The 21040-nt window shown below is 44.8% G+C and overlaps 1 protein-coding gene across 1 annotated transcript in view; it reads left to right on the plus strand.

Annotated features, from left to right (window-relative positions):
• Nucleotides 1-21040, plus strand: part of LOC147708716 (uncharacterized) — a 295811-nt gene that overhangs the window by 57631 nt on the left and 217140 nt on the right. The window contains exon 9 of the mRNA XM_086927368.1: nt 915-1004. Within this exon, the coding sequence (XP_086783494.1) occupies nt 915-1004 (90 nt within the window). The remainder of the gene's footprint in view (nt 1-914; nt 1005-21040) is intronic.

Genomic DNA, 21040 nt, shown 5'->3' on the forward strand with positions numbered 1-21040 from the left:
AATACATCAGATCACATTCCCCAAATGTAGTGGGCACTTTTGTAAAAAGAACAGCCTTTTTACAAAACTGCAGATTTAGCAACTTTTTTGCAAAACGCAAAATCCTGGAGGGTCTTGTTGAGTATTTCAAAAGTTTATAAACTTCAAATATTCTTTCAGCAAGGAAGCAAAAGCCACTGCTCCATCCTTTACATAGAGGAATATTTACAATGCATATTTTACAAGATAGTCTTCCTATTAGAGGTCACTTCAGGAAGAACATTTGAAGAGATTGATTAGTGACAAAATCAGAAACACAAATAGAGTGTGGACAGACTATTGTGTCAAAAATATCGAGGACAAGAATATCGAGTAGGTAAGTGCAACTAGGTAAATGTAAATTTACTATTCTTAACTCCAGATCTACGTACCTTGAAGATTTATAGATATATCGTCAAGGTACATATATGAGGAGTTATATCTAGCAAAACTTTACTTACCTTTAGAAACTGACATACATGATATTCTTGTCCTCTATATTTTTGACATGATATTCTGTCCCACAATATTTGTGTTTCCGATATTTTGTCCAAATACCGAAGAGATGCAAGCACTTTCTAGGGTCAGGCCTGTACAAAGAAGTGCCATATGAACATAACTCCGTGTATAGGTACCGTAGTGATATCTACATCTTTAAGGAGTGTAGGTGTTAGAATAATAATAAGTCATCTAAATTAATTTTTATATACTTAATTATCAATATTTTAGTTAATAGTTTTTCTACAATAATATGGTAGCGCAATATTAAAATTGTTATATTCTGACAAACAAAGTTAAGGGTGTTTATTTGTGGGTATAGAGGAAGTGTGGGTCTCATTACTGAAGGCTGGGCTTGGCCTTAATCTTGTCTGAAATCCTTTTTATCTTCTTGTCAGCTTCCTGTATTGCCTTCTGGAACCACCATGAGACAGAGAAGCTTCTCACTGTTATACAACCCCACACACCATATTGCTGGGAGAAGATTGGTAAGAGTAAGGGTGTTTTAATGGATATAAAGGAGCTGTGTATCTGAGCCTTTCTGTAGCCATCCTTGAATGTTATTTTAAGTTCTCTTACATTGAATCTTTTTTTTTTTTTTTAGATAACTTTATTTCGGTCAAAGACCATAAAAGTGCAAGTAAAATACATACAAAAGAGCACAAGTCAGTAAAACAATAAATAGAAGACAGGTCAACATTAAAAATAGATTAAACTAGATAGTTATCAAGACCTGAAAGTTTAAAATTCATAATTGGACACAATTAAACACAAGAATTCATCCAAAACTTTTCCTTCTATGCCACATGCCAAATAGAAAACGAGATGCAGCAAAAACAATGGGGGAGTGAGTATCATACGTTAAGACCCTACATGCATGAATACAATATCTGAACCCTGGATTCCTACATAACGGAATCAGTCAGCATTTCCTTATAGTTTCATACGCAGGGCAAAAAAACATAACATGGCAAACATCTTTGCACTTATAGTTACATGCCGGGCAGGCTATATTTTCTGATTTTGCCCATTTACAGGTGAATGCTCTGAGTGGTAGACTGCCATGCCTTAACTGGATGTAAAGCTTCCTCGCAAGGGGTGGATAGATTACATCTAAGAATTCCTCCGCTCACAATTCAGTTTTCACCAGGAGGAACTCTGCTGACAGTCTTTCTAGGGAACCTGATCTCTGTAAGGCTAATGAGTTCTGCTGCCTCAGCTGACTTTTGAGTTCCAATTTGGATATCCCCGGGCAACACACCTCCGGGGTCTCCCAGAGCTGAGACAGACCAATCTGGATGCTAAGAGTCTTGATGTGGTGCAGCCACGGAATGTTCTTTCCTTTTAGAAGAGCCCAGACCTCTAAAAATTCCTCTATATGGAGCCAGTTCAGGCACTGATCAATGTCTCTTCCAGTAGAGCATGGGCTGTGCTGCTACTAGTTCTTCTATTGATTCCAGCCCCAGGTCAAGTCGTAGAGGAATGAGTGGTGTGCTTGGTGACAAGCCCAAAAGGCTCCTCATAAAGCCCTGCTCGACCCTCAGGAGTAAGTAAGTAAGTAAATCTGTATTCGGTTTTCAAGGTACATAAAAAACCACAAAAGAATTTCAACAAACATATCTTATCATATACAACCCTCAAGTTATTACTTTTACATCATAAAAAGGGATCATTTTCCCCTCATTAAGATTAATATTACATTAAAAACTGTAAAAAAGAGTTTATACATATCAAGCAATTTTTAAGTTTCTCTCAGTTTTCCTAAAATGTACAACAGGATTTTATCAAAGATTCTCTCAGTTTTCCTAAAATGTACAACAGGATTTTATCAAAGATTTACTCTATGCTTAAAGATACATTTTAAAAAAGTTGCTATATATTTGCAAGCCATTTCTGATTCTACAAATTGCAACCGCAGCATAGCGGGGGGACATCTTCTAAGACCCATTTTTCTTAACAGTGGAATCAGCCAGAGTTTACGATGTGCAGAGTAAAATTTGCAAAACAGAAAGGTGTGCATGGGGGTTTGTTCTGATATGTCATCGCATGAACACACTGTTAGACAGTCTTCCCAGCAATTATTTTGTAGGAAATGCCACCAATCTATGGAAAATATTCATTCTGAATCTTGTCAGTAGAAAACGCTCGAATTGTGACTGGACATATGTCAGATATGGCTCAATCTCTATGGTAGTCATAACCGCCATAGAATGTTGGACCCAGGGTTTTCTTGCCTCAGTACAAATTCGTAACTCTTCTACATGGCTCAATGCCCTTTTTTTAGATCTTTTCTGGATATTTCACCGATTAGTTCCGGGGAAAAATAATATTTACTAAACCCTAGATCAGTGAGGAAGTTCTTTACATACATGAGCCACTCAATTTTCCCAGCATAATCCAGTGACATACAGTCTGTCACTATCTGTTTAGAAAAAGTATTCTTTGTTGTGGTCCAGATCCGTCGCCAAAGCAGGAGCGGTTGTATTTTTGCCAAGTCCTCTATATGCGGAATACCTAGCTCCATATGGCAGGCAAAAGTGGATACACGTCTGGGGACCACCAAAAGGAATCTTAGAAAGGTATTCTCTACAACCTGTAGGGAATTAGTGTTTTTGTGTCCCCACAGTCCTGCCCCATAAAGTGCGGTGGATTGACACTTTGCTTTATAAATATGGAGCAGTTCTACTGGAGGCCTCTTTCCTAGTTTTTGAGAGATTTTTTTAAGGGCAGCGATTGCTCGCAGCAACTGGTGCTTACGAGCTTCTATGGCTGGTTTCCAATTTATCTTTTCATCCATCATAATGCCAAGGTATGGATATTGGGCAGTCATTTCAATCCTTTCGCTGTCAAGGAAGATGCCTTTTCCCCCTTTTTTCCTTATTCCTGCCACAATAACGTAAGTCTTTTTTATGTTTATGTGCAGGTCCAGGCCACCCATAAACCTTGCGTACCTATCTAGTGCCTTCTGCAGTTCACACGGAGTGCGTGTGAGTATCACGGCGTTGTCTGCATATAACAGAGCGGGAACCGGCTGATTTCTTACTCGGGGAAGGTCCTGACCCCCCCTCAACATCTCAACCTCAAGCCCATTTGTATAGAGGGAGAAAAGAAAGGGAGCCAGGACACAGCCCTGCCTGACACCACGCTCCACCGCGAACGAGTCAGATAGTTCGCCATTCACTCCAAAACGTACTCTAGCAGAAGCGTTTGAATAGGGCTCTCTCAGAAAGGTTGCGAGGGCCTGATCTATCCCCATCTCAGTGAGAACGGACCATAGTTTTGAATGGGAAACACAGTCAAAAGTTGCGGACAGGTCAACATAGACCATATACAACCAGCCCCGCTTAGCTGAGACGTATTTCCCAATCATTAATGCCAAATTCAGGGCTTGCTCCGTTGTCCCAAAACCCTCTCGGAAGTCAAACTGGATATCGGAGAGAACGTCACCATCTTCGGCCCACTCCTGTAGACGCTGGAGAACCACTCTGCCCAGGACTTTCCCCAGCGAATCCAGGAGCGAGATTGGACGATAACAGGAGACATCCTGTCTTTCACCTTTCTTAAAGATGGGGACCATAGTAGATTTGGTCCAGGATTTAGGTAGCCCACACTTCATAGCAGAGTCAAATACCCTTTTTAAATTTGGGGCCCACAAATCTAAATTGTATTTAAAAAAGTCCACTGGTACCCCATCTGGGCCAGGGGTTTTCCCACTTTTACTGGCCTTCACTGCATCAATAACCTCAGTTAATGCAAAAACTAGTTGGATTGGAAGAGATTTTAACTGTTGGGTATTGCTATCGCTATTGCTCTCCCCTACGCGATCTGCATGTGGGTTTTTACCAAAGATTTTTTAGAAATGATTTACCCATGTTGGTCCCTCAATAGCCACCTCTACTGATGGTTGGTTTTTGTTGTCTACTAGGAACGGGGCTCTCACTACTTCCCAAAATGTCTCGCTGTTTTTGTTCAAGGAACTTTCATGTAGTTGGTTCCACAAGGCTTGTTTTAGTTCTAATTTTCTTTCCTTGTGGGCTAATCTATAAGACCTTCTTAGCGTCCTTATTTCCTCCTGATTTCTCGGTGTGTTAGATAGTGCTCTTTTAAAATTTTTATGAGCCAATGAACATTTATGATTGAACCACCCTTTTTTGTGTCCCTATTCCCTTTCTTCCTTACAGTTAGTGTTTTATTCACACTTTCCAGAATTAATCCAAAATTTTGAAGAACCTCCTCTTCCCCTATGTCAGTGTCTAAACATTTCAATATGGCCGGATATTCAGCACATACCACCTTGGCTGTTAACTCGGCTGGTTCTATCTTTCCCCACCCTAGAGCGTAACCATTCATTTTGGGTACATGTAGGTTGTTCTGGGCGAGAGCGCTCATTATGAGCTGGGGTGAGAGCTGCCCCTGTTCTACATATAGATTCACGCCCAAAGCCGCGTGGTTACTTAGAGTGTTTACTAGCACTCTAAACTCCTTAAGCTTATTTACCAATGTAGTGGTGGCTAGGATGTAATCTATAGTTGACTCACACCCACTCCCCAAATAAGTTGGATCCAGTAGTCCCGGAGGATTTTTCACCTCGTTTATTACCACTAGACCTAGTTCGGATAAACAGAGAGTCTCCTACCATAGAGTGGTTAAAGTGGACAATTTGCTCGTCTTGAGGTGGACAATTTGCTCGTCTTGAGTGGACAATTTGCTCGTCTCTCGACCCTCAGGAGATTACATGTATTTTTATGGCCCCAAAGTTCTGCACCATACGTCGAGGCCATTCTAGCCTGGAGTCGATTTATTTAAATGACCGGGGCTGCCGGCTTGAAATCCAAAAATCTGTGGACTTTGCTAATGCCCCCCATTACTTGGGATAACCTAAGTGCTGATTTGGAAATTTGGGAACCCCAGTCAAAATTTTCCGTCAAGGTAATGCCCAGATAGACAAAAGTCTTAACTCTTTCTAAGGCAGAACCATTGAGAATGGGGTTCGGGCGGGTTTGCTTTGGGGGATTGAAAATCATAAACTTGGTCTTGTCCAAGTTTATCTCCAATTCTCGTGAAGCACAGAATGCTGCAAAGCTGTCCAGGGTGCGCTGGATGCCCAATGATGTTTTAGATAGAAACAAGGTGTCATCTGCAAACATCAGAGCGGGCACCGCCCGATGGCCAGCCTAGGGGCCTCATTCTCAATTACACCAATTAAATGGTCCACAAGGCCATTGATGTAAAGACAAAATAACGTTGGCACCAAGACGCACCCCTGACGCACACCCTTCGAAACAGGGAAACGTGCCGAGAGATCTCCGTGCCTCCCACACCTAACTTGGGCATAGTTTCTAGTGTGAAGCCTAATTATGATGTTCAATAGATAGGATGGGAGACCCAGTTCTGCTAAGACTTTCCATAATTTTTCCCTTGAAACTAGGTCGAAAGCGGCCCGCAGGTCAACAAAGATGAGATAGAGGCTGCCACCCTCCACTCTCACCGTTTTCCAAAATAAGACCTGCAGCCGAAATATTTGATCCAAAGTTGAAATACCCATCCTAAACCCGGCCTGGAGTGTGGTCAGTATCTCATTTTCTTCCATCCACCCCTGGATCCTATATGGATGATCCTGCCCATTAGTTTCTGTGCGGTGTCTATGAGACTAATAGGCCTATAGTTTTCTAGGGTTAATGGGCAGTCTTTCATAAAGATAGAGACGATCTTGGCTCCAAGCCAAATATCTGGCGGGTTAATCTCCCTAAGAATTGCATTAAACAAAACCACCAGATACGGTGCCCATATTTTGGGTTGGGATCGGAATAAATCCCCGGGGATTTTATCTAGGCCGGGGGCCTGTTAGGTAATAGTCTTGCTATTGCAGACTCAAACTCCTTCAGAGTAATTTCTTCAGGCCGTTCTAGATGATACACGTCCCCAACAAGCCGGAAATCCTGCCTCCTATCACCATCCAAGGACCCCACCAGTCGATACTCGTGGCTGGGCCCCGGGACAGCCAACAGGGGACATGCCACAGTTTCCTTTAAGACCAAATCTTCCGTCCCCACCGGTGTATGCTCCTGGAGAGGATCGGGATTGGGAGGGAGTATGGTCTCTTCGCCCGAATTGGCATATAGCGCACCGAAGTGCGCTTCCCACACTGCTGGTGCTATATTCGGGGGGGGGGTTGTAGCCATTCCTCCCCCGCTCACACCAGAACTCACAATAGTCCAAAATGACTTGGAGTCCTTTCGTGAGAGTGCAGATCTAAACTCCTCCCATTTGTTCTCCTCCCATTGCTTCTTTCCCTTGGTAATGGCATTTTTATAGTCCAGGCGGAATTTTTTAATGTTAATTCTATCTTTATTATTTATTGCAGAAAGCAAATCTTTTTTTGCTTTCCTACGGGCGGCGTCATACCAGGGATGTGTCCTGGCGGGATTTTTCCCTTCCCACAGGACTAAACACATCCACAAGCCTGACAGCCAGCTGTTTGTGAATTTCCACAGCTCTACCCTGGGAGTCTAGATCCAAATTGTCAATGACCTCTAAGAGAGAATCTACCTCACAGTCAGTTCCTCAGGTTACGACGTAATTGTAGCAACCTCTCAGAGTATAAGTCTCAAGCCAACGATCTTTGTGAAAAGCTTGAAGCCCGAGATTACCCAAAGAAGATCATATCTAACTGTAAGAAACGGGCTCGAAACCAGAACAGAGAGGCACTTCTGGATAATGCTCAAAAAGCCCCACAAGAGGAAGTGCTGACATGTGTAACCACATACAGCCCCATGACAAATGCCATTAAAAAGATTGTCAATAAAAATTGGCGAATATTGACATCAGGTAATCTAACTTGGCAGAAACCCAGATTTGCAAACAAAAGGAGTAGAAACCTAAAAGATATGCTGGTTCACACACGACCGCCCCCTAAAACACCTAGAGACAATGTCTCTTTATGGGGCAACCCCAGAGTTATAGGCCACTATCCATGTGGCTCGTGCTCGGTCTGTGCCCTGACAAGATCAGTAAAAGAAATACAGCTTTTACCCAATTTCAGATGGACACTTAACAACCATACTAACTGCAACACGACACATGTTGTATATATGATCACGTGTCCGTGTCAACTTAACTACATTGGGATGACATGCAGAAAAGTGAAGCAAAGAATTTGTGAACATAGAAGCAGCGTGAAATGCAGAAAAAACACGACCAAAATGGCTTCACATTATCTGGAGAAAGGACACACTGTTCTGGACCTACAATGGGTGGTCCTTGAAACTTTGACAAATAAGGATCACAATGCGGAAAAAACCCTATTTGAGAAAGAGCAAAGATGGGTCCATAGACTCAGGACCGATACCGAGGGACTGAATGATAATATACCTTGGTTATCCTTAGTGAGAAGGTGATCAATCAGTGAATAACCCAGACATACCATTATATGAAAATATACATCCACGATGATCCCCTCACTGTCCAGTATGCAATATAAATCTGTGCCCCAATGAGGAAGATTATATTCCATCAAAAACACGAGGGAACGAAATATAAAATGCAGGAATATTTTTGGACTACTCAAATCCTCCCTCTACCTTGAAATGAACCAGTGACCCAATGAGCTTAACAACGCATACAATGCCCTCCGTAAACCGGACTATAACACCGAGATCAACACACTCGGTCTCCATAGTAACGTTGATACAAGCTCTAGACCAATAGGAAGCCGCTAAGTACACAACCAACGCCCATTTATACGAACCGGAAGCAATGCCTAGTGCTTCCGGTTCGGTAAGAGCAGCACAGCGCATCAACTCGAAAGCAGCGGGACGGGCGCAATAGGTAGACGCCAAAACATCGCGAATACGCTCCCATCAAAACCGCAAGTATTGAATGGCGTTCTGTCTAATTTTCAGAATCCTTCTGCCTTTCTTCTTTCCTCATAGCCCCTCCTCAGAGCCTTACCACCGATTGGAGTGTGCATAACATTTGCGCGAGGTAAAGCCACAACACGCCGACAGTCACAATGCCCCTTTTCCCATACGCATGCGAATCAGTCCATCGTGCACTACGCTGTATATCCGCATTATTGCACCTAGCTCCACGTATTAAATACGCGATGCCCACTAAGATTCTGTGCATTTTTAAGTGTGTTTTTTTCACAATTTAATAGGAAACACGACAGAGTTGATCACATTTAGCGCAAACCTTTACGAGCACCAGACGATGTGATACTCACAAGAGATGCATGCTCGTTTTTCCACCAGCATGCTATAGCCTACTGCATGAGACAGGAAAGTAGTAGAGTAAGTTGAAACTATCGTAGACAGTAACCGGTCCTGTAAAGTATTGTCATTTTATAGTTGTTTACAATTGTTGGATATGAGAAGCAAACTTTTGCTTAACGTGTGTCCCTCCACTATTCCCCTCCCTGTATGAGTGTTGCAAACTTGTGTTTACTCGTTACAGGTACCATAAGACCTCCAAACATAGGAACAGGTCAATAACCCTCTTCCTTTTTTCACTTTTCTGAGCACTTGAATTTTTAACCCCCACCTCACTTATCACTGGTCCTGATGAATGCCCGTAAGCCCTAAATACCAGGCAATCAAGGCAGAAACATGTCGACCTATGTTCAGTCACCCCCCTCCCTATTTTTGTAATTTCTTAACTCTAAGTGCAACTACTACCCATTACCAAGTAAACAAGTTGCACTGTAACAGAGTGTACTAGACCATGAACCAGACTGAATAAATTTACCTTTTCTGAGCTTTTTGGTCTTTTTAATATTTCTATTTTTATTTCTGGCTCACTACTGCACCAACCTTGGGTAAAATACCTCCGGGTGGAGGCTGCATACCGAAACTAGACCTTATGATTATGCAGACACGTGATAGCAAAGCGGAGAATCAAGATATACCGCTCTGAACCCACCTTACCCATCACGTGCATGAGGGTCTTTTTTATTGGGACACCCCTTACCAGTCCTGTACACTCAAGGTTGAGCAGGACAAGTGATCCTTCCCTTTTGATTAACCAATGCCTATATCCCCCATATCTGTTAGCAGCGGTATTGCTGTCTGGTATATTTCAGCGAGTTTCATGGGGGAGTCCTGGAGAAAGGGCCATTTAACCCTGTTGTTACAATCAGGAGCATGGTTTGTTAGCCCAAAACTCCCAGGTTTGAGTGTTAAGACAAGGGCATTGTGGCCACTATCTTGTCGTGGGTAGACCCTAAATTCCAACAATTTATCCCAATGTCTGGCTTCCATCATTATATAGTCGATGATAGAAGTTTGCCCCAGTCTGTTAAACGTGACTGATCCCGGTCTGTCGGGCTCCAATCTCCCATTACACGCCCGCAGAGACGTTGAGAGGGAGAAAGACTTAATTTGAAGGACCAATGGGGTCCATGCACTGACAGTAGGAATCTGCGGATCAGGAACATGCCAGAACCGGTCCTCATCATCCAGCTCTCCCATATCGGAAATCCCGAGGGGCTCAAACTGGCAGTTGAAGTCGCCTCCAACTATTAGGGCGACTAAAGGGTCGAGTGAATGTATAACCTGCTTTAATGTTTCAATAGTATCGGATTCTTGACCACTCTTAAGAGGTCTTGAATAGATGTTTAATATGGCCACCTGGGGCCTATCTTGAGGTGTTAAAAGAATGCATTGGACATCAAGCGAGTTAGTTGATATTTGAACTGCCTGGACACCCAAATGCGTGCCCATCCATATTGACAGGCCACCCGAGGGTCTCCCCCTACCCCTAGTTGTCGCCAGGATATCAAAAGTGGCAAAGCCGGCCCTTACACTCTCCTCCAGTGCTCATGTTTCATGCATCAGGCAAATGTCGTGCATTGCCATAAAAGAGCCCCATTCAGGTAAAGCCAGTTTCTTTTTCATCCCGGCCACATTCCAGGACAATATTTATATACCTCTATCAACTGGCCTGGTGTTAATTGATGGTTCACCCTTACTTTGGTCAGGCCCAGTACTACACAATAAGATCTTGGGCTCTGGTGTCTTTTCCCTTGCCTCACCTCTTAGCATTTCCTTGGAAAAAGGACAGACCCCCACATGCGTAGTACCTGCCCCCGAATCCATCCCACCCTCTGTGATGTTGTTATATGTTGTTAGGTTCTTAGGGACACTACTGCCACCATTACCCACCAATATCGCTGTTTGGATGCCCAGACTGCTACATATTTGGGGTAAGGGACTCTGCCTCGCAGGGCATCAGTCGACCTGTTCCAACATGCTAAACCTATTTCTTTGAGGGAATAGTGAAAGTAAGGGAATATACGTCTGACAGCCCTCCCAGGATGTTATTCCCTGTTGGATTCTGGGTGGTAAGATATTCTGGCCCCCCTCTTGTCGCATACCTCTATTCTGTCCAGTTCTCCGCTGGGGAGTGGGGTAGAAATATGACAAGTGTAGGGGGAAAATTTGGGTGTTAGACCAGGATGGCGACCTGCTGCAGATGTATTCTACAGAGCGTGTGTTCCTAAAGTTAATCACAACACAGTTTCCCGCAATAGTTTTAGGTCCAGTCCCAATCCAGTCTACTCTTCTAACACACAATATTTCTCCAGAGACTTTAGGGGAGAGAGGCCTGTTGGAGTTAAGCCATTGTATACATTTGTTTTTTAATTCAAAATGATCCTCACTTTTTCCCTGGCTTAAAGGAGGAACCCCAGCAAGGACCACAACATATGGTAGAGACTCAGGAGGGAGATCAAGGGAGGGCAGGACAGCTGGAGACCCCTCCTCTGAAGTATTTCTGCTAGCTTGGGCTTGTTGGTCCAATAAGTTTGCTCTGACTTCAGTGGCCCCCCTCGGCACTGTGGTATTTCCAGTGTCTACTTTTCCAACCCTGGGCAGAGGTAGAATAGTGTCAGGGGTAGAATTGCCAGTTACCCAAGCCGGTACAGCTGGTATATTTTTACTGGCTGGTAGAATTTTAGGGTTGGAAGTGGAAGTGGGCTTAATAGTTCTAGGATTCCCCGATGGACTAATCGGCTGGGTTCTCCCTAGATCTATATTGTTGATGGTGGAAACTAATCTATCAAGCCTAGATGTCAGTGATTTAAAATGTGAACCAATAATCTGTTCCATATGAGCTTCGAAATCAGATATTAGATGAGTGACCCAAACAGGAGTTCCCACAGAGGACAGAGAAGGACCAACAGCAACCTGTGCACAGTCAAGTAGGGTCGTGAACCTTTTAGCTAAGTTTTTTACAAGTTTAATTTTCTTACTTCTCAGGCGTGGTTTGGGGGCCTTTCTGGCTACAGGGTGTGGAGGGGAATTGGCAACCTCTGGGGTATCATTTACATCAAGAACAATCTGTGCACAGGGCAGCTCTGCAAAAGAGCACATAAGGGAAGAACTGAAGTCAGGGGGATTAACAGTAACAGCTGAAAAATCCCCTACAGACTGGAGAGGGGGGATGGCCAGAGTAATTGATAATCGCCTCTCAGTATTCTCTATGGCAGATGCCACTACCCCGATCGTCTTCTGTAGCATCTTATCAATGGCAGTGAGGCTTGGGAGAGGTTGTGCCGTGGCAGCCTGGTGCCTAGTCATGGGGCGAGAGGTAGCAGGCTTAGTATTTTTACCCTTGTCTCTCATTCTTACAACCGGGTGCACAAATCCCACAATGCACAATACTTAATACTTCCGCCCCACAATATTAAAAAAGGACTGATAGCAAGAAAAAATATTTGCATTAACAGTCCTGCGGCGAAAAGTTTTAGAGTAATTAAAATGAAATGTCCAAGATGGAGTGATTTTTAAAAGTACCTTTGGGTATGAATCAATTCCAGGGAAAATAGGAGAGATGTTAAGGGGGTGGCCCAGCCCAGCCTCCTCTGGCCTCTGACGGCCGCAGACGGCCCCGCCCTTGTCCTGGGCTTTTCCCAGCGCGTCCCACGCGCGTCTCGTGTGGCGAGGATCCAAATTCTCCTTTATACGCCTCCTGGCACTTGGTACTGCCGTTTTGCGAGATTGCTGGGAGGTGTAGTCAGAGTGTTTGGCGGAGCCAGGCCCGGCCAGTTGGAGAGTGGAGCAAAGCCCGGCCCGGAATACAGCCCCCAACCAGGATGCAGTCACTCGGCGGAGCCAAGCCCGGCCAGGGAAGCAGCGGAGCGAGACCCATCCCAGAGCACAATCCCCAAGCAGAATACAATGCACAGGGGACTCGGTGGAGCCAGGCCCGCCCAGAAGCAGTAGTGAAGCAGTGTCCAGCCCGCGGCTAAGCCCCAAAGAAAATAGCAGGTACACAGGGAACTCGGCCACAAATTCTCCTTTTTACGCCTCCTGGCGCTCGGTACTTGCGTTTTGCGAGATTGCTGGGAGGTGTAGTCAGAGTGTTTGGCGGAGCCAGGCCCGGCCAGTTGGAGAGCGGAGCAAAGCCCGGCCCGGAATACAGCCCCCAACCAGGATGCAGTCACTCAGCGGAGCCAAGCCCGGCCAGGGAAGCAGCAGAGCGAGACCCAGCCCAGAGCACAATCCCCAAGCAGAATACAATGCACAAGGGACTCGGCGGAGCCAGGGCCCGGCCAGAAGCAGTAGTGAAGCAGTGTCCAGTCCGCGTTTCAGCCCCAAAGAAAATAGCAGGTACACAGGGAACTCTGCCCCAAATTCCCCTTTATAGGCCTCCTGGCTCTTGGTATTAGCGTTTTGCGAGATTGCTGGGAGGTGTAGTCAGAGTGTTTGGCGGAGCCAGGCCCGGCCAGTTGGAGAGCAGAGCAAAGCCCGGCCCAGAATACTGCCCCCAACCAGGATGCAGTCACTCGGCGGAGCCAAGCCCGGCCAGGGAAGCAGCGGAGCGAGACCCAGCCCAGAGCACAATCCCCAAGCAGAATACAATGCACAGGGGACTCGGCGGAGCCAGGCCCGGCCAGAAGCAGTAGTGAAGCAGTGTCCAGCTGGCGGCCAGCCCCAAAGAAAATAGCAGGTACACCCCCCTACAGAATGTGATGAAGGGCCCCTGAGTCTCCCTTATCCCACCAATATTAATTGCTCTTTGGCTGAATGGAGGAAGGCAGGAGGTCTGGGGCCTCCTGCACCGCATGGGCCGTCGGGCCTGTGTTTTGGCCCTGGCTGTGGCTGAGAATGAATGTAAGTAGGAGTGCACTTATGATGTCCACACCTACAAAAAACTGATCTCTTAGAGAAATTACTACACACAGGTTCATGCAAATCTCACAACACTAATGATGCTTAGCTGTCAGCTCAGTGCTGGCCAACCAAATAAACCTCACTCGCTATGGCCACTAAATTAGGAGTGTAAATTGTCCAGAGGACACCCAAATCACCGCTGGAGCCTTTAATCTCCACTTCCTGACTTCTAGCACATTAACTCTCTTGCAGAGACGCGTGCTCATTTCACTTTCCCTTCGTTTTGATTCCTTTCTCTTTAAAAAAGTACGACCTACTGTTCACCTTTGAACTTTATAATGGAGATATTTTGAAAACAATTACCATCCCTGGCCATAAGATGTCCTAGTTTCCAAACAGTTGGGAATTGAGAGACGAAAATATCTGTAAGTTATGTTTTCACGACCCTTTCTATTATGTTTTCACAACCTTTTGTCAGCCTCTTCACTCAGAAAAAACATCAGATCACATTCCCCAAATGTAGTGGGAACTTTTATAAAAATGAACAGCCTTTTTACAAAACTGCAGATTTTGCGACTTTTTTGCAAAACGCAAAATCCTGGAGGGTCTGGTTGAGTATTTCAAAAGTTTATAAACTTCAAATATTCTTTCAGCAAGGTAGCAAAAGCCACTGCTCCATCCTTTACATAGAGGAATATTTACAATGCATATTTTACGAGATAGTCTTCTTATTAGAGGTCACTTCAGGAAGAACATTTGAAGAGATTGATTAGTGACAAAATCAGAAACACAAATAGAGTGTGGACAGACTATTGTGTCAAAAATATCGAGGATAAGAATATCGAGTAGGTAAGTGCAACTAGGTAAATGTAAATTTACTATTCTTAACTCCAGATCTACGTACCTTGAAGATTTATAGATATATCGTCAAGGTACATATATGAGGAGTTATATGTAGCAAAACTTAACTTACCCTTAGAAACTGACATACATGATATTCTCGTCCTCTATATTTTTGGCATGATATTCTGTCCCACAATATTTGTGTTTCCGATATTTTGTACAAATACCGAAGAGATGCGAGCACTTTCTAGGGTCAGGCCTGTACAAAGAAGTGCTATATGAACATAACTCTGTGTATAGGTACCGTAGTGATATCTACATCTTTAAGGAGTGTAGGTGTTAGAATAATATTAAGTCATCTAAATTAAATTTTATATACTTAATTATCAATATTTAAGTTAATAGTTTTTCTACAATATTATGGTAGCGCAATATTAAAATTGTTATATACTGACAAACAAAGTTAAGGGTGTTTATTTGTGGGCATAGAGGAAGTGTGGGTCTCATTACTAAAAGCTGGGCTTGGCCTTGATATTGTCTGAAATCCTTTTTGTCTTCTTGCCAGCTTCCTGTATTGCCTTCTGGAACCACCATGAGACAGAGAAGCTTCTCACTGTTATACAACCCCACACACCATATTGCTGGGAGAAGATTGGTAAGAGTAAGGGTGTTTTAATGGATATAAAGGAGCTGTGTATCTGAGCCTTTCAGTAGCCATCCTTGAATGTTATTTGCAGTTCTCTTACATTGAATCTTTTTTTTTTTTTAGATAACTTTATTTCGGTCAAAGACCATAAAAGTGCAAGTAAAATACATACAAAAGAGCACAAGTCAGTAAAACAATAAATAGAAGACCGGTCAATATTAAAAATAGATTAAACTAGATAGTTATCAAGACCTGAAAGTTTAAAATTCATAATTGGACACAATTAAACACAAGAATTTATCCAAAACATTTTCTTTTACGCTACATGCCAAATAGAAAACGAGATACAGCAAAAACAATGGGGGGGGGGGGGTGAGTATCATACGTTAAGACCCTACATGCCTGAATACAATATCTGAACCCTGGATTCCTACATAACGGAATCAGCCAGCATTTCCTTATAGTTTCATACGCAGGGAAAAAAAACATAACATGGCAAACATCTTGGCACTTATAGTTACATGCCGGGCAGGCTATATTTTCTGATTTTGCCAATTTACAGCTGAATGCTCTGAGTGGTAGACTGCCATGCCTTAACTGGATGTAAAGCTTCCTTGCAAGGGGTGGATAAATTACATCTATGAATTCCTACGCTCGCAATTCAGTTTTCACCAGGAGGAACTCTGCTGACAGTCTTCCTAGGGAACCTGATCTCTGTAAGGCTAATGGGCTCTGCTGCCTCAGCTGGCTTTTGAGTTCCAATTTGGATATCCCCGAGCAACACACCTCCGGGGTCTCCCAGAGTTCAGACAGACTAATCCGGATGCTAAGAGTCTTGATGTGGTGCAGCCACGGAATGTTCTTTCCTTTTAGAAGAACCCAGACCTCTAAAAATTCCTCTATATGGAGTCAGTTCAGGCACTGACCAAAGTCTCTTCGAGTAGAGCATGGGCCGTGCTGCTACTAGTTCTTCTATTTATTCCAGCCCCAGGCCAAGTCATAGAGGAATGAGTGGTGTGCTTGGTGGCAAGCCCAAAAGGCTCCTCATAAAGCCCTGCTCGACCCTCAGGAGATTAGATGTATTTTTATGGCCCCAAAGTTCTGCACCATACGTCGAGGCCATTCTAGCCTGGAGTCGATATATTTCAATGACCGGGGCTGCCGGCTTGAAATCCGAAAATCTGTGGACTTTGCTAATGCCCCCCATTACTTGGGGTAACCTAAGAGCTGATTTGGAAATTTGGGAACCCCAGTCAAAATTTTCCGTCAAGGTAATGCCCAGATAGACAAAAGTCTTAACTCTTTCTAAGGCAGAACCATTGAGAATGGGGTTCGGGCGGGTCTGCTTTGGGGGATTGAAAATCATAAACTTGGTCTTGTCCAAGTTTATCTCCAATCCTCGTGAAGCACAGAATGCTGCAAAGCCGTCCAGGGTGCGCTGGATGCCCAATGATGTTTTAGATAGCAACAAGGTGTCAGCCTAGGGGCGTCATTGTCAATTACACCAATTAAATGGTCCACAAGGCCATTGATGTAAAGACAAAATAACGTTGGCGCCAAGACGCACTCCTGGCGTACACCCTTCGAAACGGGGAAACGTGCCGAGAGATCTCCGTGCCTCCCACACCTAACTTGGGCATAGTTTCTAGTGTGAAGCCTAATTAGGATGTTCAATAGATAGGATGGGAGACCCAGTTCTGCTAAGACTTTCCATAATTTTTCCCTTGGAACTAGGTCGAAAGCGGCCCGCAGGTCAACAAAGATGAGATAGAGGCTGCCACCCTCCACTATCACCGTTTTCCAAAATAAGACCTGCAGCCGAAATATTTGATCCAAAGTTGAAATACCCGTCCTAAACCCAGCCTGGAGTGTGGTCAGTATCTAATTTTCTTCCATCCACCCCTGGATCCTATCTAGGATGATCCTGCCCATTAGTTTCTGTGCGGTGTCTATGAGACTAATAGGCCTATAGTTTGATGGGGTTAATGGGCAGCCTTTCTTAAAGATAGGGACGATCTCGGCTCCAAGCCAAGTATCTGGCGGGTCAATACCCCTAAGAATTGCCTTATACAAAACCACCAGATACGGTGCCCATATTTTGGGTTGGGATTGGAATAAATCCCCAGGGATTTTATCTAGGCCGGGGGCCTTGTTAGGTAATAGTCTTGCTATTGCAGACTCAACCTCCTTCAGAGTAATTTCTTCAGGCCGTTCTAGATGATACACGTCCCCAACAAGCCGGGAATCCTGCCTCTGATCACCATCCAAGGACCCCACCAGTCGATACTCGTGGCTGGGCCCCGGGACGGCCAACAGGGGACATGCCACAGTTTCCCTTAAGACCAAATCTTCCGTCCCCACCGGTGTATGCTCCTGGAGAGGATCGGGATTGGGGGGGAGTATGGTTTCTTCGCCCGAATTGGCATATAGCGCACCGAAGTGCCCTTCCCACACTGCGGTGCTATATTCAGGGTTGTAGCCATTCCTCCAGCGCTCACACCAGAACTCAAAATAGTCCAAAACGACTTGGAGTCCTTTTGTGAGAGTGCAGATCTAAGCTCATCCCATCTGTTCTCCTCCCATTGCTTCTTTCCCCTGATAATGGCCATTTTATAGTCCAGGCGGATTTTCTTAATGTTAATTCTATCTTTATTATTTATTGCAGAAAGCAAATCTTTTTTTGCTTTCCTACAGGCGGCGTCATACCAGGGATGTATCCTGGCCTGGTGGGATTTTTCCCTTCCCACAGGACTAAACACATCCACAAGCCTGACAGCCAGCTGTTTGTGAATTTCCACAGCTGTACCCTGGGAGTCTAGATCCAAATTGTCAATGCCTATATCCCCTATATCTGTTAGCAGCGGTATTGCTATCTGGTATATTTCAGCGAGTTTCATGGGGGAGTCCTGGAGGTAGGGCCATTTAACCCTCTGCCTGTTGTTAGAATTCAAAAGTGGCAACAGCGGACCTTTAGAATCAGGAGCAGGCTTTGTTAGCCCAAAACTCCCAGGTTTGAGTGTTAAGACAAGGGCATTGTGGTCACTATCTTGTCGTGGGTAGACCCTAAATTCCAGCAATGTATCCCAATGTCTGGCTTCCATCATTATATAGTCAATGATAGAAGTTTGCCCCAGTCTGTTAAAAGTGACTGATCCCGGTCTGTCGGGCTCCAATCTCCCATTACACGCCCGCAGAGACATTGAGAGGGAGAAAGACTTAATTTGAAGGACCAATGGGGTCCATGCTCTGACAGTAGGGATCTGCGGATTGGGAACATGCCAGAACGGGTCTTCATCATCCAGCTCTCCCATATCTGAAATCACGAGGGGCTCAAACTGGCAGTTGAAGTCGCCTCCAACTATTAGGGCGACTAAAGGGTCGAGTGAATGTATAACCTGCTTTAATGTTCAATAGTATCAGATTCTTGACCACTCTTAAGAGGTCTTGAATAGATGTTTAATATGGCCACCTGGGGCCTATCTTGAGGTGTTAAAAGAACGAATTGGACATCAAGCGAGTTAGTTGATATTTGAACTGCCTGGATACCCAAATGCGTGCCCACCAATATTGACAGGCCACCCTAGGGTCTCCCCCTACCCCTAGTTGTCGCCAGGATATCAAAAGTGGCAACGCCGGCCCTTACACTTTCCTCCAGTGCCCATGTTTCATGCATCAGGCAAATGTTGTGCATTGCCATAAATGAGCCCCATTCAGGTAAAGCCAGTTTCTTTTTCATCCCGGCCACATTCCAGGACAATATTTGTATACCTCTATCAACTGGCCTGATGTTTATTGATGGTTCACCCTTACATTGGTCAGGCCCAGTACTACACAATAGGATCTTGGGCTCTGGTGTCTTTTCCCTTGCCTCACCTCTTAGCATTTCCTCGGAGGAAGGACAGACCCCCACATGCGTAGTACCTGCCCCCGATTCCATCTCACCCTCTGTGATGTTGTTATATGTTGTTAGGTTCTCAGGTATACTACTGTCACCATTACCCACCAATATCGCTGTTTGGATGCCCAGACTGCTACGTATTTGGTGTAAGGGACTCTGCTTCACAGGGCGTCAGTCGACCTGTTCCAACATGCTAAATCTATTTCTTTGAGGGAATAGTGAAAGCAAGGGAATATACGTCTGATAGCCCTCCCAGGATGTTATTCCCTGTTGGATTCTGGGTGGTAAGAGGTTCTGGCCCCCCCTCTTGTCGCATACCGCTATTCTGTCCAGTTCTCCGCTGGGGAGTGGGATAGAAATATGACAAGTGTAGGGGGAAAATTTGGGTGTTAGACCAGGATGGCGACCTGCTGCAGATGTATTTTACAGAGCGTGTGTTCCTAAAGTTAATCACAACACAGTTTCCTGCAATACTTTTAGGTCCAGTCCCAATCCAGTCTACTCTTCTAACACACAATATTTCTCCAGAGACATTAGGGGGGAGAGTCCTGTTGGAGTTAAGCCATTGTATACATGTATTTTTTAATTCAAAATGATCCTCACTTTTTCCCTGGCTTAAAGGAGGAACCCCAGCAAGGACCACAACATATGGTAGAGACTCAGGAGGGACATCAAGGGAGGGCAGGACAGCTGGAGACCCTTCATCTGAAGTATTTCTGCTAGCTTGGGCTTGTTGGTCCAGTAAGTTTGCTCTGACTTCAGTGGCCCCCCTCGGCACTGTGGTATTTCCAGTGTCTACTTTTCCAACCCTGGGCAGAGGTAGAATAGTGTCAGGGGCAGAATTGCCATTTACCCGAGCTGGTACTGCTGGTATATTTTACTGGCTGGTAGAGTTTTAGGGTTGAAAGTGGAAGTGGGCGTTAATAGTTCTAGGATTCTCCGATGGACTAATCGGCTGGGTTCTCCCTAGACCTATATTGTTGATGGTGGAAACTAATCTATCAAGCCTAGATGTCAGTGATTTAAAATGTGAACCAATAATCTGTTCCATATGAGCTTCGAAATCAGATAATAGATGAGTGACCCAAACAGGAGTTCCCACAGAGGACAGTGAAGGACCAGCAGCAACCTGTGCACAGTCAGGTAGGGTCGTGGATCTTTTAGCTAATTTTTTTACAAGTTTAATTTTCTTACTTCTCAGGCGCGGTTTGGGGACTTTTCTGGCTACAGGGTGTGGAGGGGAATTGGCATCCTCTGGGGTATCATTTACATCAAGAACAATCTGTGCACAGGGCAGCTCTGCAAAAGAGCACATAAGGGAAGAACTGAAGTCAGGGGGAATAACAGCAACTGCTGAAAAATCCCCTACAGACTGGAGAGGGGGGATGGCCCGAGTAATTGATAATCGCCTCTCAGTATTCTCTATGGCAGATGCCACTACCCCGATCGTCTTCTGTAGCATCTTATCAATGGCAGTGAGGCTTGGGAGAGGTAGTGACGTGGCAGCCTGGTGCTTAGTCATGGGGTGAGAGGTAGCAGGCTTAGTATTTTTACCCTTGTCGCACATTCTTATAACCAGGTGGACAAATCCCACAATGCACAATACTTAATACCTACGCCCCACAATATTAAAAAAGGACTGATAGCAAGAAAAAATATTTGCATTGACGGTCCTGCGGCGAAAAGTTTTAGAGTAATTAAATTAAATGTCCAAGATGGAGTGATTTTTAAAAGTACCTTTGGGTATGAATCAATTCCAGGGAAAATAGTAGAGATGTTAAGGGGGTGGCCCAGCCCAGCCTCCTCTGGCCTCTTACGGCCTCAGACGGCCCACCCTTGTCCCGGCGCGTCCCGCACATCTCGCGTGGCGGGGATCCAAATTCTCCTTTATACGCCTCCAGGCGCTTGGCAATGCCGTTTTGTGAGATTGCTGGGAGGTGTAGTCAGAGTGTTTAGCGGAGCCAGGCCCGGCCAGTTGGAGAGCGGAGCAAAGTCCGGCCCGGAATATAGCCCCAAACCAGGATG

This window comes from Lissotriton vulgaris, chromosome 6 (assembly GCF_964263255.1).
Source record: "Lissotriton vulgaris chromosome 6, aLisVul1.2, whole genome shotgun sequence".
Lineage (NCBI taxonomy): Eukaryota > Metazoa > Chordata > Amphibia > Caudata > Salamandridae > Lissotriton > Lissotriton vulgaris.